The sequence below is a fragment of the Alexandromys fortis genome, unplaced genomic scaffold (genome assembly GCF_014885135.2).
Source record: "Alexandromys fortis isolate MF-2015 unplaced genomic scaffold, M_Fortis_MF-2015_v1.1 scaffold_399, whole genome shotgun sequence".
NCBI classification, from domain to species: Eukaryota; Metazoa; Chordata; class Mammalia; order Rodentia; family Cricetidae; genus Alexandromys; species Alexandromys fortis.
In genome coordinates, this window is record NW_026068268.1 from 207667 (window position 1) to 226660 (window position 18994).

Genomic DNA, 18994 nt, shown 5'->3' on the forward strand with positions numbered 1-18994 from the left:
TCTCTGTGGCTTTTTGGAGCCTGTCCTGGAACTAGCTCTGTAGACCAGGCTGGTCTCGAACTAAATATTGGCTACTTTTATATCCACAAAAAAAAAAAAAAAATTCTAGACAACCTGACTGCAGTTCCAGGACAGGCTCTAAAGCTACAGAGAAACCTTGTCTCGAAAACAAAACGAACAAACAAACAAACAAAAAGAAGAAAAAGAAGAAGAAGAAGAAGAAGAAGAAGAAGAAGAAGAAGAAGAAGAAGAAGAAGAAACTTTGTCTCAAAAGAATCAAACAAAACAAGAAAACAAAATCAACCACCACAACAAAAAACTTCTGAAGGACTGGCTATGACTCAATGGTTAGGAGAGCTCATTGCTCTTACAAAAACTGGGTTCGGTTCCCAATATCCACATCTCATAGTTCACGACCATTTATCTCCAGTTTCAAGGGATTCAATACCCTCTTCTGGCCTTTGCAAACACTGGACACACATGTGGTGCACAGAGACTCATGCAAACAAAACATCTATACATATAAAATAAAAATATTTTTAAAAGGTAAATGAAAGATGACCATTTGTTTCAACCATCTCATTTCTAGGTAAAGACACAAAGAATTACAATGAGGATCTGATAATTGCACAACAATAGTTGGGCTATGTAACCCACTTGGGTGTTTACCCATCAGTTGGATGAACTGGCAAACAAAATGCAGCACAGTAGAATAATCAACTTATAAAGGAGGACCTACAAAGCGAGTTTGAGGCCACCCTGGGCCATATAAAGTCCTGATTTAAAAAAGAAAAATTCTGACACACTACATACAATATGTAGTCTTTAATTTTATGTTCCGCTAAAGAAGCAAGACAAAAAAGGAGATCAAGCCTTGTTTTGGAGACTCGGAAAGCTAGTTGTGTCAGGTTCCTTTACTAAAGTTGAGCTGCTGTGAACAACTAACGATAGTGCAAACCTGTGCATCGGGCGGGGCTTCGGCACTCTACCGTAGGAGGGGCCTCGGCGTGAGCTGCGTCATGACGCACAGTGACGAGGGACGCCAGCGCCGCCGCACAGGGTAGGGGCGGGACGGCGCCCCCTGCGGCCGGGCCGCGGGCTCGGTGTGGGGTGAGGGGTGCGGGAGGGTGGGCGGCAGGCAGGGCCGGCGTGGCCCCATGCTGCTGCCGCTGGCCTGCCTGCATGGGCGGGTGGCACAGTGCCTAACCTCCCTGCTGGTGCTCGCAGAGCCACTGCCCAGGCCCCGGCGCGGTGCGAAGGCGCGCGGCGCAGCGCCGACCAGTGTGGAGGTGGCCCCGGCTGGAACGAAGATGGCCTCAGAACTGTACCCGCCCGCCGGCGCCTCTGCAGCTACTGCCACCGACATCGCCAACAGCAACGCGGCGGGCGCGGCCGTGGGCAGAAAGGTCAGCCTCTGCTGCCCGCCCCGCCTGGCGCCCGCCCCACTGCCGCCCTTGCCCGCGCCGCCCGCGCCAGACAACAACAATCCCGAGAGCCCCAACTGGCAGTCCTTCCACCCGACGCTGCGCGAGAGGTGAGCTGCCGCCCGCCCCCGGGCTCTCTCCAGAGCCCGGGCGCGCGCTGTTCCAGCCCGTGTGCCTCTCCCCTTTACAGGAATGCGCTCATGTTCAACAACGAGCTGATGGCTGACGTCCACTTCATCGTGGGGGCCTTAGGGGCAGCCAGGCGCGTGCCCGCCCACAAGGTGGGTAGGGGCGCAGCCCTGTCCCCTGGTGGGGGTCTGGCTAGACGCAATATCCCCAGCCTTCTTAACAACCCTGTAGCTCAAGTGACTTTTCTTTTATTCACAGTACGTCTTGGCTGTCGGCAGCTCTGTCTTCTATGCCATGTTCTATGGGGACCTTGCGGAAGTCAAATCAGAAATCCACATTCCTGACGTCGAGCCTGCCGCCTTCCTGGTCTTGTTAAAGTAAGTGCTCTACTCTGGGGCTGGAAGGATGGGGTGGTTACCTTCCAGTTGTCCCCTACATGTTTCCTACAACCCAAGAGGTTGTGCATGGGAGCCCATGAGTTCCTCTCTGAGGCCAGCCCTTGCAGCTCCCCAGAAGAGTCCCTGCCTTACCCAGGTACATGTACAGCGATGAGATTGATCTGGAGGCGGACACAGTGCTCGCCACTCTGTATGCTGCTAAGAAGTACATTGTACCTGCATTAGCCAAGGCCTGTGTCAACTTTCTGGAGACAAGCCTGGAAGCCAAAAATGCCTGTGTCCTGCTATCCCAGAGCCGACTGTTTGAGGAGCCTGAACTGACCCAGCGCTGCTGGGAAGTCATTGATGCACAGGCTGAGATGGCTTTGAAGTCTGAAGGCTTCTGTGAAATTGACCGGCAGACCCTGGAGATCATTGTGACCAGGGAGGCCCTCAACACCAAAGAGGCTGTGGTCTTTGAGGCGGTCCTGAACTGGGCTGAGGCAGAGTGCAAGAGACAGGGCCTCCCGGTCACCCCTCACAACAAGAGGCATGTTTTGGGAAGAGCCCTCTATCTAGTCCGAATTCCAACTATGACTCTAGAGGAGTTTGCCAACGGTGCTGCCCAGTCAGATATCCTGACCTTAGAGGAGACCCACAATATCTTCCTTTGGTACACAGCTGCCAACAAGCCAATCCTCGACTTTCCCCTGACCAAAAGGAAGGGCCTTGCTCCACAGAGGTGTCACCGCTTCCAGTCTTCTGCCTACCGAAGCAACCAGTGGAGATATCGTGGGCGCTGTGACAGCATCCAGTTTGCAGTGGACAGAAGGGTGTTCATTGCTGGACTGGGCTTATATGGGTCCAGTTCTGGGAAGGCTGAGTACAGTGTGAAGATTGAACTCAAACGGCTAGGGATGGTCCTAGCTCAGAATCTCACCAAGTTTGTTTCAGATGGATCCAGCAACACATTCCCGGTCTGGTTTGAGCATCCAGTCCAGGTGGAGCAGGACACCTTCTACACTGCCAGTGCTGTCCTGGATGGCAGTGAGCTCAGCTACTTTGGGCAGGAAGGAATGACAGAAGTACAGTGTGGAAAGGTAGCCTTCCAGTTCCAGTGCTCCTCGGACAGTACCAATGGGACTGGAGTCCAGGGTGGACAGATTCCAGAGCTCATCTTCTATGCCTGAGGTGTAGGGGTTGGGGTGGACTTGCCATTAGGCTCTTCCTCCATGGAGTCTACCCAGTAAGTGCAGTGGAGGTGCAGGACACTGCCTACTGCCTTACTGATACCATTAAAGGTTTGGCTTACCATATCAGCCCGAGTCTGAAACAGATGACTTCTCTTTACAGATCTTTAGGAACTGATCTTAGGAACAGAATTATACATGTCCCTTGACCCTGAGATGATATTCCACAGATGGAGGACAGACGCGGGTCCAAGGTAGTCCCAGGTCCCTTGCCCAGTGGCACCCAAGCTTCAGGACCCTTGGATTCTCCTCCCACTCTTTTGGATTCTAAGCGGCTCTGGCTTACTTTAAGGCCTTCCATTCAAGCCACAAGTTGCTGAAAAGTCACTTAAAATAGTTCCATCCTATTTAAGTGAATTTTCATAATAAAGGTTTGACGGAACAAGAGCCACATGTAAATAAGTGACTGTAGGAAATATTAACTGGGGCATTCTCTTTCTCATCCTGTCTGTATGAAGTGCAGAGCAGTTAAAATCAAACCCTATCTTAGGAGAGCCTATCTATGCCTGTGTGGCATCTGAACTGTCTTCCTCTCAAGGGCTGTCTCCAGAATTCTGCAGAAGACCACATGTCTGGATGATTGTGTTTGTTAAAGTACCTCAAGGTTCTACTGCAGAGGTCAAAGTTAAGGATTAGGCTGTATGCTGTGCTGTCTGCTGTGGGGTGCTATGTGGGTAAGAAGGATCCCTAGGCCCAGGTCCAGGCCTCCCTTATAGTTGTTTTGCCCTGAAAAAGCACCTGACCTTCAAAGGCCCACTAGCAGGGAAATGTTATCTAGAGAGAGAGTATGTGACGTAGGCTAGTGTGCCTAACATCAGAACCCTGGCCCTGCTGGGCCTCAAATCTACCCTCCCAGACCCTCTGGCTCTTGCTCCCAGTAGTACCTCTTTACTGTGAGTTGATACTTAAGAAACCATGAAAACCCCATCCTTGCATATGAGAAGAGCCATGGCTAGAGGGTACCTGCTCCTGGAACTTCTTCCCTCAATTGTTAGGAGGCCCCTGCCTTTCTCAAGGTATCCACTAGGTTCCCAATGTGAAGTGTTAAACTTCACATTGGTCCTGAGCCACATCTGATAGGCATTGATGGGAAGCTTTGAGTCTGCACCAGAAATAAAACCCTATTGCCTGTATTTCCCACAAACTTTAGGAGAAATTCCTTTGCTTTGGGGTTCTGTACTTTGGCCTGACAACCCTCTACTCTGAACACCTTAGCAAGTTAGTTTCCAGAGGTGGTATTGTCTGAGCTCAGCCTACCTATAGCCGGTGCGTTGATGCAGAGCTCCCTCGCCAAGAGCAGGAACGTCTTCCCCAGCACGTACACATTCACCTGTGCAAAAAAGAAAACAGCTAGGAATGCACTGGTATTGAAGAAAACATTTGCTTTTTTTTTTTTTTTTTAACAATTTGTGTGTGGGGTTTTTGTTTTGTTTTGTTTGTTTTGGTTCTTGTTTTGATTTTCAAACAGGGTTTCTCTGCGTAGTCCTGGCTGTCCTGGAACTTGCTCTGTAGACCAGGCTGACCTGGAACTCAGAGAACCACCTGCCTTTGCTTCCTGAGTGCTGGGTAAAGGCAAGCACCACCACACCCGGCTCAGCTGCTGTTTTCTTAAAGTATCTTCAAAGAACCCATTGCCACAGCCCCTTGCTGGACTGTGGAAAATCCATTCCATGCCTCTCTGCTGATTTTCACATCAGGAGCGCCAGCTTTCTTCCTATTTGGCTGCCCTTAATCTTGTCAGTGGCTGCTTAGAAAAGTTCTTTGAGGATACCTGCTAGAGTATGGTAGGTAACACAGTACAGAGTTATGCTTAGTTCTGAACCAACACAAGACTGGTACACAACACAATAGCTACTCTTCCTTTTACCTTACAGTCCTAGAGATCTCAGTTTCCTTGCTGGAATTTCAAATGTTTCCTCCACTACCCTCACCTCAAGTCCTTATCTGCCATGTGGCCTATTGGCCACCTGCTCTTCTTTGCCAGAGGAAGTAAGCAGTGGGAATAATTCCATTCTGAAAAGGCTGTAACAAAGGCTGGAGTGGCTGGAACACTATCAGTTGTCAGGAAAGCAAAGGTTTAGTCAGTGTACAGACCCCTAATGTGCAGTTCAGTACATCAGTGCAGCACTGCATGGACTAACCTGGGATACTCAGGCCTACCCAACCCTAGAGTCCCTCCCATCCTTGGCTCCCTGAAAACCCCACTGCACTCATGCCAGGCCATGCCTTATAGATATGACTGGTCTAGCCTTCTGCCTCTGGCTTCCTGAACCAACTCCCTCACCTAATTGAGCCTAACCTGTGGGCCCTCTGCTAAGCCCCTTTTCCTGGCATGAAGATGTTGCCCCCAGCCGGGCGGTGGTGGCGCACGCCTTTAATCCCAGCACTCGGGAGGCAGAGGCAGGCGGATCTCTGTGAGTTCGAGACCAGCCTGGTCTACAGAGCTAGTTCCAGGACAGGCTCCAAAGCCACAGAGAAACCCTGTCTCGGAAAAAAAAAAAAAGATGTTGCCCACAGATGTTGACATATGTCAAGAGACAAAGTCTAAGGAGTCTAAGGGATGATACACAATGGGGTCTTCATTACATGCAGGACTGGGGGGGAGAGAGTTTGTGATTTGTTAACTTAGTTGAGTCAACCCAATTGAGAAGGCCAGGGTCAGCCTCCATAGCCAATCAGCAGTGGGCTGGTCACCTTCCACCCTGGCTGGATACAGGTATCTTCCTGAGGTCTTCATGAGGACTGGTAGCTCAGAGAGCACTTTCTGAAGTAATTCTACCTTCCTGCGGTTTCAAGGGTCATCTAGAAAACTATGGTATGCGTGACTACATGGCCTATGCATAGGTCATATAATATATAGTTTGTGTTCAAGTATTCAAGTAAGTGTGCTCCCATAGCAGTATTCTGTTCCTGCAGCATCCTCTCAGGTTCCCACGGACATCCAGGTCCCCATCTAGTGTTGTGGCCAAAGCTGGCCCCGACTTCCATCTATCCACCTCAAACTCCTTCACTATTTTAACCTTGGGTTCCAGATGGATATGTTTGATGATGAAACATGAATGCTACAGAGACTGAATAGATTTCAAGTGTAAATTCAAAGTTTTCACACTTTCCAAGAGATGGCTCGGTGATATAGAGCGCTTGTTTCCCATGTAGAGGCCTTGGGTTTGGTTCCCAGCACCCACATGGTGGCTCACACCTATCTCTAACTCCAGTTCCAGAGGATCCAACACCCTCTTCTGGCCTTTGTGGGTACCAGGGACACAGGTGGTCCACACACATACATGTAGGCAGATGCTCATACAAATAAATCAAAAAGAAAAAAATCAAAAGAACTTTCTAGAGATAGTTTTTAAGCATCTGGGACTACAAGTGTGTACCACTACACCTGGCTTCTAGGCATACTAAAATTGGTAGGTACTATTAGACGTCATCACATTAACAATTCATTCTCCTATTGTGGCTATCTGCCTTTGGTATGTATGTGAATCAGGAAAAAGTGAGGCTTTAAATTCAGGGTCTCTGCCAGTTCTACGCTGACTCCTCTCTTCAGTCAGTTTCACCAGAGGCCTTTACTGACGTAGGCATGAGCCCTACCCAGAGATAAGCAAGTGTCTTGTCTTAAAATCAGACGAGGCCGGGGGCTGGAGAGATGGCTCAGTGGTTAAGAGCATTGCCTACTCTTCCAAAGGTCCTGAGTTCAATTCCCAGCAACCACATGGTGACTCACAACCATCTGGAATGAGGTCTGGTGCCCTCTTCTGGCCTGCAGGCATACACACAGATAGAATATTGTATACATAACAAATAAATAAATACTTTAAAAAAAAAATTAGACGAGGCCAGGCCCCAGGGATGTCTTGGAGGAACAAAAGAACATACTTGGATGCTCCGGGGCAAGGACAGCTATGTATGGTCTCCCGTGCAGGTCCCCTCACACTCCATTTAACCAGCATGGCCCTACCAAGAAGAGTAGTAGTCTGTGCCACCCAGACTATACAGCTGGCCCGACCTCAGCCTTTACTGGTGGCATGCCACCTAGCCTGACAGTCTGGGCTGTTTTCCCGTTTCCAAAGCTGTGAAGCCAAAGATGACTGGTGCACCTGTTTTCCTCTAAGAGGTGTCCAAACTACTTCTGGTGCTGCCTGGCCCTGGCCCCCATCTTTTCTGGGAGGGTGGAAACAGTCATGCTCAATGCACAATGCATTCAAAGGTGGAGTCAATGGATTATCACAATTCCAAAAGGTTATTTTTAGCTTGACCAAAAAAAAAAAGTTTCAGTAATAGCTGCTGAGAGATGCCATTTATAAAGACAGCTGGGAGGACAAAAATACAAGGCACCATCTGACTGAACTCTGTTAGTCAGAGGTACTAAGGGATTAGCAACCAGGAGCAGTACCCTGACCTATGGGCTCTTAGGACCCCTGGGGGCATCCAGATCAGGGTTTCCATTCAGGGTGAACTTGTGGTCATTCATTCTACTTCCTGGTCTGACCTCAGGGAGAGATCTGGAGACTTCAGTTAGTTTTTAGCCAACTGCCACCCACAGTGCCATCAATGGGGCAATTCTCCATGTGCCTTTTTCCTTCACTGCCTTTGAAGGTGCCTAGGTGCATCTTATAATGTTCAGTTACTTAGAAGTGAACAGTGTACTGACCATTGTGCCACATGACTTTAATCCCAGCACTGCAGAGGCAGAGGCAGGCAGGTCTCTGAGTTCCAGGCTTGCTAGGGCTACATGAGACCTACTCTTAAAAAACAAACAGAAACAAGCAATGCAACAACAACAACAACAAAAAACACTTTATCTGAATCTAGAAAGCTAATGACCCTAAATAGACTGTACTTACGAAGGTTGTTTTTTTTGTTTGTTTGTTTTTGTTTGGTTTTGAGACAGGGTTTCTCTGTAACTTTGGAGCCTGTCCTGGAACTAGCTCTTGTAGACCAGGCTGGCCTCGAACTCACAGAGATCCACCTTCCTCTGCCTCCTGAGTGCTGGGATTAAAGACGTGCACCAACACCGCCCAGCTACTTATGAAGGTTTTGCAGAGTTTGAAATTCATGCAATGGGATCCAATATTCCCTTTAAGAAAAGAACTTTCTTTGCCTTAGACTGAGTTTCACAAGGGGCTCTCAAGTGATTCTAAGTCTGAGCCACCAGGCCCTGGATAATACTGTGACTGTGGGCTGCCTTCTCCTACTGAGGCCCCAAGCTCTGGCAACACAAGCTTCACCACCCTGAACGCAAAGGCTGCCCATAACCACAGGCAGCAGGTGTAGGAAACACAGGCTGTGACCCTGCAAAGCCCTCAGGGCAGAAAGACTTAAGGAAAGTGATCTACCTGGAGCAGGTCGCTGAGGTCAAGGAGCATGTCTGCAGCCAGAGTTAAGGAGTATTTGCATGGAGGACCAGAGAGCTGGTCCTCATTTGTCTGATCCAAGCTCATCATCTGACCAGGGAGGAAAAGGCCCTGATGGAACTAACCAGCCCCTGAGGGAGACTTCTGGGAATCTACTTTAAGGACAGAAAGTTACAAGAGGGAGTAGGGAAAAGGGTCAGGGAAACCAGAAACAGGGGCTTCAGATGTCTACTGTACAATATCTTCTGTTCAGACAGCATAGAAATGGACGACCACACCTCAGCTCTATTCCTTAGGCACAGACTGGGGACTTCCAAATCACCATTCTGAGTCAGCAGGGCAACTCCTAGAGGACAGACACAGATGCTACAGCAAGGCAGTGAGTACCTACCAAGCATCGCCAGTGGGACTCTGATGTGAGATCTATCCTTGCATGAGTATGAGAGTAATCAGCACTAAGAACAGATCTCAGATGAATCCAAACTCAGATGGCACACAGACAGAATAAAAACAAGTCACTTGTCAGTGAAGTTAAGCTACTGGTTATAGGTGCAGTCCAGTAGTAAACTGTGCTTAACATGTGCAAGGCACTGCATCCATTCGCAGTACTACACAGTAAAAAATTATACAGGCTGCAGAGATGGCTCAGTGGCTAAAAGCACTTGCTGTGATTCAGCACCTTTAATCTCAGCACCTGGGAGGCAGAATGCACATACAATGAAAATAAATCTCAAAACAATTTTTAATAAAATAAAAATTAATAAGCAGGCCAGTAATGGTAACACATGCCTTTAATCCTAGCACTTGGGAGGTAGAGGCAGGTGGACCTCTGTGAGTTCAAGGCCAGCATGGTCTATGTAGACCCAGGACAGCCAGGGCCACATAGAGACCTTATCTCAGACAAACGAAAACAAACAAAGCAAAGAAAGGTAGCTGTCACATGTAGTTCCAACACCTAGGGGTCTGAAGCAAGATCACTTAAACTCTAGTTCAGGGCCAGCCTGGGAGAAACAGTTCATCTCTAGAAGATAAGGGGGAAGGAGTTTAGATGGTTTAGCTAGTAAAGACATGTGCTATGCAAACCTGAAAACCTGAGTGTGACCTTAGGAACCCATGGTAAAAGAAGGAAAGTGACTTCTTAAAGTTGTCTTCTGAACTCCACAATGTCCATGTGATACACATGCCTGTATACATACACAGAGATACACAAATAATAGATTTTTAAATATACATAATTTTATAAGAATAAAATAGAAACCAAAACATGGGCAAAGCTTGTGAGCAAAAACTTCATAAAGAGAGATAAACAGCTCATGCACACATGAAAAAAAAATTCTACTGCACCGAGGGATCATAACACCAAATGTTAACAAGGGTATAGACACCTTTAGCCCCTACACTATCCACAGACTGACAGGGCACAGCCTATGGGGACAGTTTGCAGGTTTCTTATAAGACAAAGTACAGGCCCACCTCTAACCCAGCTATTCCAGTTTGATGCATTTACCCGAGACAAAATCATTCACCCACAAAAGACGTGCATAAGCATGCTCACAGGAAATTCATTCAAAATGGCCTCATACTGGGACCAACGCAGGGATCCGTCAACAGAAGGCTAAATACTGTCTTATAAATACAGTGACTGTAGTAGGGAAGCAACATAACAAATACAAAGGTTGCCAAGTAACAAAAAGCTTAGAGCAAAGAGCTTAGGCTATGTGCCTATATTTAAAGTACATCCCAGCTCCAAAAGCCACTGAGAAACCCAGTCTTGAAAAAAAAATAATATTAAATAAAAAAAGTACATCCCAGAATAAGACAGCAAGTCTACAGTTGAAGGACAGAAGAATGATGGCAGCCTTTGGGGGCTGGAGAGGCAGGGTCTGACTGAAGGGGTGTTGGCAGACAAAGAAGTGTATAGACTGCTCAGAACTTACCAACTAGTAAAGGAAGATCTACTCATTTTATTTTATATCAATTTTACCTCCAGATCTAATCTTGTCTATCGGCAAGACTGGGGCAGTGGAATGGGCTGAGCCCTACTGCTTGCTTTGAACTGTGTCAAAAATAAGATGCTAAAGGACATGGGGGCTGGAGAGATGGCTCAGCAGTTAAGAGCATTGCCTGCTCTTCCAAAGGTCCTGAGTTCAATTCCTAGCAACCACATTGTGGCTCACAACCATCTGTAATAAGGTCTGGTGCCCTCTTCTGGCCTTCAGGCATACACACAGACAGAATACTGCATACATAATAAATAAATAAATAAATAAATAAATAAATAAATAAATAAATAAATGGCAGAAAGCTGATGGGAGGAGAGGGTGGCTGTTCATGGGAGAGTTCAATTACTTCAACTCTGTTGTGTTTGAAAATCATTTAAAATTATATAAAATTTCTGCCATAACTTTATTGTGAATGGTTTTATATAATTTATATTTTATATAATTTTAAAGATACTAGAATTCAACTTTCAACCAAAGTGACTGTTTTTCTTGGTAGGAAGAATCATCCAGCTGCTGGGAAGTCTATGCAGGTCCTCCAAATAGTGACTAGAGGCACTATGTCCTCCTAGCCCCTCTACCTCTAACGTGGATGCTGGAGTTTCTTAAGTCAAGAGAAGAGTCAAGGCATGCAAGAACCCCAAATTCCAAGGGGTGGGACCACTTTGTGACCCCATCTGGGTCTATCACATCCTGACAGGTGATACTTGTGCTCAGCCAGAGCCAGACTCCAGCTCCAGTTGTTAAGGAGAAATAAACACAGCAGAGTGGGAAATAAAGCTGCTAGAGGTGGGACTTTCTTTCGGGAGGGCTAGGGAGGCATGTGAGACTCCCTCAGGCCATCCATAGTTCTGACAGTCTTAGAGTGCCAAGGCAGTCAGTGTTGGAGGTCAGGGTCAGTTTCTCTGTAAACAGAACAGGCTAATGGCCAACCATGACCTCTGACTGGCTGTGCTTAGTGGAAGAACATTAACAGACAAGATCTGATTTAAACTGAGATTCTCCATAGGGTTCAAGTTTAGAGATTTAAATAAATGAAGCAGAACTAGAGCAAAATGGCATTTATTTTTTCTTTCTATTCCTTGCTCTCTTCCTTTTAGCATGGAGGCTTGAATCTAGGACCGGGCACATACAGCTCTCTACCACTAAGCTAAAGCCCTAGCCTATTCCCTATGTTCACATTTGAGCTACATGCAGGGTCCAAGTTACCATGTGTACTTTCTGGTTTTGTGTGTCAACTTGACACACACTAGAGTCATCAGAGAGGAAGGAGCCTCAGATGTGAGAATCCAGATCCAGCTGTAAGGCACTTTCTCAATTAGTGACAATAGGGGAGGGCCTAGCCCATGGCAGGTGGTACCATCATCCTTGGGCTGTTGGTCCTGGGTAAGAAACTAGGCTAAGCAAGTCATGGGAAGCAAGCCAGTAAGTAGCACCCCCTCCCACGGCCTTCGCATCAGCTCCTGCCTCTAGAATCCTGCCCTGCTGAGTTCCTGTCCTGACTTCTTTCAGTGATGAATAGTGATGTGAAGTGTGAGCCAAATAAACCCTTTCCTCCCCAACTCCCTTTGGATATAGATATCCAAAGACAGCAACAAGAGAAATGGCCCCTCTATGTGCAATCTGACAAAAAGATCTGTGTTCATAACAGCAGATGAATGGTTCAGTGGGAAACCACCCAACTAATACTGCCATTACAGGACCCCAAGAGATGACGAAGAAAAACTAGCCTAGCACTCACCATAGTCCACTTCTCACATCTCCTGGGCCCTTTTGCTCTAAATGACTGTTCCCTGCACAGTGCCATTCAGTAAGGTTCTTCTCAGCCCAACCACAGCACTTCCAGAGCAGGACCTCTCAGGATGCTCCGTCAGGCAAAGGCACTGAGAATGTAGCAAGCAAGCCTGAACTCCATCTGCAATTGGTGCATAGCACTGATACTTTGAGATGGTCCTGAAGATGACACAGTCACCTGCCAAGGCAGCTACCATCACACTTCAAGTTCATGGACAGTATGCACCAATGATAGATAGGGAACAAGACAGCAGATATTAGTATGTAGACAGTAGGGTTCTGGGTTGTTGGGCATCAATACTGTGTAGATGGCAGACTCAGTCTTGTTAGTAGGGAGTGGGGAGTTGCTCATCCTGGTTGCAGATGGAGTTCAAGTTCTGGGCTTCTAAGTACATTTGTGCAGCCTAGAATCCTGATGGCTCTGGGAACAGCAGCCCAAGCACAGTTTAATCACCTGCTCATAGTCTGACAGAGATTCTCCCTCCTGCCAAGGACAGCTGTGCCAGCTGAAGTAGGAAAGCCAGGCACCACTGCTCTTCTATTCCCAAGGTCATCTGCTGCTCTGCAGAGCAAAGCACAGATGACAGCAAAGTAACTTCAGTGAACGATCCTGACTCAAAAACGCAAGTGAAGAGGACAAGGCGATAACTCAGTGGGGAAAGGTACTTGTCACCAAACCTGACAACTTGAATTTGATTCCTGGACTTACACGGTAGAGGAAGAGAACTGACTCTACAAATGGTTCACTTCATCCCAATATGCCCTGTAGCACGGGTGCCACACCTCCCCGACACACACACACACACACACACACACACATCAAAAAAATAAAAGGACTGGGTTAAAAGATAAAGTCTAGGAACTGTCTCTAACCAAAAGGGTAAGTAGATGGATGAACAGGAAGCAAAGATTATATAAAAGCCTGATGGGGCAGACAGAGTAAACAAAATAGAAACCAAGTGACCTAACAAGTTCAAGGTGCGAGGCAGCCAGAGGGAGGGACAGCAGCACACCAAGGTCCCTGGAATGATGGAGAGAAGTCACTATAAGCAGTACATATATGACAGCAATGTATAGTAGAAAGCACTAGAGGAAGCTGGAGTTACTGACAGAGACTCTGCAGGACAAAAGATGGAATTTCTGACATATGTGCTGCCAACAGAGCTCAGGAATTAGAGTGTCTGGAAGAGCACAGGAGAATTAGACCTGAAACCTCAAGAAACAAAGCTGTAAAAGGGGGGAGGGGAGGAGTCATGAGCTGTCCTCTGCCATCCAAAAGAGGCAGGGACTTATCAGTTTAGCCTGACTACACCCACCATGGCAGCTGAGGTAGTTTGAATGAAAATGGCCCCCACAGATTTAGGGAGTGGCATTTCTGGAGGTGTGGCCTTGCTGGAGGAACTATGTCACTGGGGGTGAGCTTTGAGGTTTCAGAAGCTCAAGCAGGCCCAGGGTCACACACTCTCTCTCTCTGATGCCTACTGATCCAGATATAGAACTCCCAGCTACCTTTCAAACACCATGTCTGCCTATTTGCCACCAAGCTTCCTGCCATGATGGTAATGGACTAAACATCTGAACCTGTAAGCCATCCCCAATTAAATGTTTTCCTTTAGGTCATGGTGTCTCTTCACAGCAATAGAAATACTAAGACCTAACTAAGACAGCAGCTTAGAGAGGGAACCCTGTATCAGCTGGAACAAGACATCCAATAAAGGAATTGATGGGGGGCTGGAGAGATGGCTCAGAGGTTAAGAGCACTGACTGCTCTTCCAGAGGTTCTGAGTTCAATTCCCAGCAACCACATGGTGGCTCACAACCATCTATAATGAGATCTGGTGCCATCTTCTGGCCTGCAGGCATATGTATAGACAGAACACTGCATACACAATAAATAAATAAAGCTAAAAAATAAATAAATAAATAAATAAATAAATAAATAAATAAATAAATAAATAAATAAAGGAATTGATGGTAACAGCAGTGCCAAACTCCTGCAACTTCTAAATCAACATTTGAATCATCACCCAAGAACCAAGAGGGGCTTCCATAACAAAGGATATGAGGTGTGCCTTCAGTTCGACAAACCAAGTAGAGGCAGGCAGCAATCACATGGGCCATTTTCCGTCCTCGGGTCAGATGCTTGCTTACAGCCATCTTGAAGAAATTGAAGGCTGTGTCCAGGCAGTGCTGGTTCAGCTGCAGTTGGCTCCCCAAGTGGTGGATGTGGCGCCGTCCTAGGATGGAATCCAGAATGACCTCCAGTCACAAGTCTCAACTTAAAATCATGCATCACAAGAGCACTTTACAGTTTAAGACTGGAGCAAAGCCTGTTAGTGTAGACACGATCTACTTGAGAGATTGAGGGAAGAGGATCACAATTTCAAGACCAGCCAGGGCCAGGTATGAAGGCACATGCCTTTAATCTTAGCAGAGGCAAGCAAATCTCTGTCAATTTGAATCCAGCTTGGTCTACATAGTGATTTCTAGGACAGTCAGCACTAAAGACCCTGTCTTGAACAAATGAACAAAAAGAACCAGCCTAGGCTATCCAATGAGTTCAAAGCCAGCCAGAGAAACTTGGTGAGACCCTCTCTTTAAAAAATAAAATAGGATGGACAGTGGTGGTGCACGCCTTTAATCTCAGCACTCGGGAGGCAGAGGCAGGTAGATCTCTATGAATTTGAGGCCAGCCTGGTCTACAAAGCAAGTTCTAGGACAGCCAAGACAAAGAAACCCTGTCATAAATTAAAAAAAAAAAAAAGTAAAACTAGGCTGGAGAGAGGCTTAGTGGCTAAGAATATTGGCTGTTCTTCCATACAACCCAAATTTGATTTCCAGCACCCATATGGTACACAGACATACATGCAAGCACATGAAATAAGTTTGTTTGTTTGTTTAAGTAAAATGAGGGTTGGAGATGGAGCTCAGTGGTAGAGAACTTGCTTAGAACACACAAGGCCTTAGGTTCAATATTTGGTAATTCAAAAATGATAGACAGACAGACAGACAGATAGATAGATATCCTTTGTCCTAAGTTTTTTTAACTCAGTTTGAACATTCTAATCAATTTTCATTATGAACGCCAAAATATTGGTTTCCTAATTTTTCACATGTCATAAAACCCTATTCGTTAGACTGGAGAAATGGCTCAGAGGTTAAGAGACTGGCTGCTCTTCCAGATGTCCTGAGTTCAATTTCCACAAGCACATGGTGGCTCACAACCATCTATAATGAGATCTGGTGCCCTCTTCTGGTGTGCAGGCAGAACACTATATAAATAAATCTTTTAAAAAACAAACAAAACAAAAACAGAACAAAAAACCCAAGGGGCTGGAGAGATAGTGCAGCAGTTAAAATCACTTGACTGCTCTTCCAGAGGTCCTGAGTTCAATTCCCACAACCACATCAGGTGGCTCACAACCATCTGTAATGGGTGTTGATGTGCATGAAGGCAGAGCACTCATATACATAAAATACATGAATAAATATTTTTTAAAAAGAATTGTTGCAAGGTGATAATATTGATACAAAACAGAATGTATTCTTAGCCAGGCAGTGTGGCACACACCTTTAATCACAGTACTTGGGAGGCAGAGGCAGGTGAATCTCTGTGAGTCTGAGGCCAGACTGGTCTACAAGAGCTAGTTCCAGGACAGCTAGAACTGTTACACAGAGAAACCCTGTCTTGAAAAACCAAAAACCAAACCAAACCAAACCAAACCAAACAAAAAACCCCACAAAACAGAAAAGCCCGTTCCTCATGCACCACATTTCACTTTGGAGCAATACATTCACAGTGGCTATGCCTCTTCTGGAGATTCCTTGAGGCCTGGAGTGTCTGGCAGGAATGAGTTTCCCACAACTATGTGCCAAGCACTACCTTTGTCCTAAGAGCACAAGACTCAAGCCATCTGCCTGATCCTTCCCAGAATGGCCTCTCTGCCTAATCCAGCCCTGAACAACCCTTGGTCAGGCTTCCCTCCAAGAGCCAGCTAGCTGCTTGGCCAGACTAACAGCCTAGTGATCTGTCCCCTGCACACCGGCAAAAGGAGGAGCAATGGCAAAGTCAGGCACACTACAGGAGGTTTTGAGGGCACCAGGCCCTTCTAGGGACTGCAGAAGCACTGTAGCCAGGACCTGTGTCTGTATGTGCACTGCACTGCAGACAGGAGACTCAGCATCTCCACTTACATGGGTAAACACAGAGCAAAGGCATCCCAAAAGTCCAGTGGTATAGATCTGTGGGAGAGCTGCTGACCTGGTGGGCACCAGGAATAGAGTGGGCCCTCCAGACACAAAATATACCCTAGGATATGGAGAGGACGTGGATGGCAAGAACTGTCCCACTAGCATCTTCAGGACCCTAATCCCTTTCCTCCTCTGATACTGTAGGCAACTTCCAATTCATCCACAAAATGTTAAATACTGGTTTCTCTGATTCTTTGATAAGGACTGAGGGCTAGGACACTGCTCACAGCCAACAATAACAATAGCCCATTTCAGGGCATGGCCAACACCTGACCAACTGCCAATAATCAGCTTGTCTTATCAGCATATAGTAGTAGCACACCAGAGAGAGGCAGAGCAAAGGCTACTCTGGGCCCAGAAACCCACAGTAACAGAAGACTACACTGAGTTTGAGCCTGCCACCCACTAGCTAGCTAGTGTTTGGAAAATTCCACAATGTAGCTAAGATAGTTGTCTTTAGGGTCCCCTGCTCAAGGTTAGACCTATTCTCAAACTCTACACTCCCAGGCCAGGGCTTGCCAGCACACCACAAACAAACAGAATCCATATGATCACTGTAGTAGATACAAAACCACAAATGACATACTTAATGACATCATTCCTATAAGCAAAACACTAACCCTTTTACACCGAGATCAGCAATGAGTCAAGCCTACCTAGCCTCAGCAGTTTTGGGGAGCCCAGCAACATACGAAAATAATACAGCAAACTTTTGAGAATAAGTAAGAATAAAGGTGGCAAGCAAGGACCAATAATGTCTGCTCAAAGCCTGTGTGGTTGCTAAAATAAGAAACTTTACAAGTTTACATTTTAAGATCAACATAGCAAACTCCTATAATTTGATCTACAGATTCAATGTAACCCCAACCAGAATCTGGGCAGTTTTTCCAATGGAAAGTTAACAAAATAAATCCAAATCTGAAACTCTAAAAGCTCAAATTAATGAAAAGTTAATCCCATAAGACTTAGGATGATTCAAGTAACCATACTCCCCACAACAATCTACAGATTAAGATAATCCTCTCAAAACCCCAGCTGATTTCCTGGCAGAAACTGAACACAGACTCTAAAATTCATACTGAAATTCAAGGGATGTGGTGGTACAGGCCTTACAAGCCCAGCACTGGGTGAGGCAGGGGGATTGTGAACTTTAGGTCAGTCTGTGATACACAAGACTCTTAATGCAGGATATTTGATCACACTGTAACAACCCAAGATTGTATTGATAAAGTTAACATCGAATCGTGGGCAGAGCCAGCGACTAGTTGACAAAATTGGTCATAGAGAACATGGAGGAACCAGGATATGGATAGAGAGGTACAAGAAGGAGTGAGGAGGGATTGGAGATTGAATGGCTTCATCCCTTTTGGTCTAGGAAGTGCGGAGGGAAGGTCAACTGGTCATTCCTCCACCCCTACTTTGATCTATATTAGGTTTTCACCCCAATATTTGCCTACTGAGTCTTTATAGACTTATAAGTATAAATTTATAGAACAACTAAGGAAAAATGGCAGACTCTGTCTCAAAAAAAAAAAAGGAAGGAAAGGGGAGGGGGAAGGAAGGAGAAGGAGGAAGGGGAGGGAAACAAGCAACATAGAAACTCAGAATAATCAACACAGCACTTCCAAGAAAGAATTCTAAAAGGTATATACACCTCCCAATATCAAATTCACCACAAGCCTAATAAACAAAATCCATACAGCCCAGCAGAACAGAACAGAGGGCCTGGAAATGATTCTCAACAAGGAGGGTGCCAACTGGTTTTCCACAGAAACACTGGATATGCACACATAAAATGGAAGCTGGACCCAGACTCTTACAAGGAACAACCTCAAAACACAACAAGCAAGCCAGGTGGCCAACCCCAGACAGCAGAAGATATAATCATAGTTTGGGGTGTGAGCCTGCACATTCACACCAGTGATAACACCTGTGAAGGCCAGAGATAGACACAGGGCAAGTCCTCTAACACTCAGCTCCTTATCTTTTTGATAAGGTGCCTCTTACTAAGCCTGGAGCTTCCCACTCTGGCTAGTCCTGCTGTCCACTGAGGCCCTAGATTCTACCTGTCTCTGTTTCTTCAGTGTCTGGGTGGCAGGTTCACATCACTATGCTCAGCCTTTTATATGCTCAACTGGGGACCCTAAGTCAGGACCTTATACTTATACAGCAAGCACTTTACCCATTGAGCTGTCTCCCCAGACCCCTGAGAATCAGTGACTAACAAGATAAGGCATAAAATAAGCTGGACACCATCAGAATGAAAAAAGAAAATGTGCCTCAAATGACAGCACCAAGGAGCTAGAAAGATGGCTCAGCTGTTAAAAGTGGTTAATGCAGGCTGGAGAGATGGCTCAGAGGCTAGGAGCACTGCCTGTTCTTCTGAAGGTCCTGAGTTCAATTCCCAGC

The 18994-nt window shown here is 46.4% G+C and overlaps 2 protein-coding genes across 6 annotated transcripts in view; one reads left to right on the forward strand and one right to left on the reverse strand.

Moving 5' to 3' along the window:
• Brf1 (BRF1 RNA polymerase III transcription initiation factor subunit) overlaps positions 1-18994 on the reverse strand; it is a 59193-nt gene that overhangs the window by 31194 nt on the left and 9005 nt on the right. For 2 of the 4 annotated variants that reach the window (XM_050131940.1, XM_050131939.1), the window contains exons 3-5: positions 14397-14571; positions 8523-8553; positions 4438-4510 (exon numbers count right to left, since the gene is read on the reverse strand). In XM_050131940.1, coding sequence (XP_049987897.1) covers positions 4438-4510; positions 8523-8553; positions 14397-14571 — 279 coding nt within the window. Of the gene's footprint in view, positions 1-4437; positions 4511-8522; positions 8555-9623; positions 10798-14396; positions 14572-18994 lie in introns of those variants that run through there. The other 2 variants (XM_050131942.1, XM_050131941.1) reach the window with 2 other exon arrangements.
• Positions 963-3246, forward strand: Btbd6 (BTB domain containing 6). 2 transcript variants are annotated; one of them, XM_050131943.1, is made up of 4 exons: positions 963-1534; positions 1615-1705; positions 1812-1930; positions 2088-3246. In XM_050131943.1, the coding sequence occupies exons 1-4, from the start codon at positions 1158-1160 to the stop codon at positions 3118-3120; spliced, it is 1620 nt and encodes a 539-aa protein (XP_049987900.1). In that variant the 5' UTR covers positions 963-1157; the 3' UTR covers positions 3121-3246. The 2 variants fall into 2 exon arrangements, with proteins under 2 accessions (XP_049987900.1, XP_049987901.1); XM_050131944.1 differs by lacking the exon at positions 1615-1705 and having other exon boundaries at positions 1401-1534.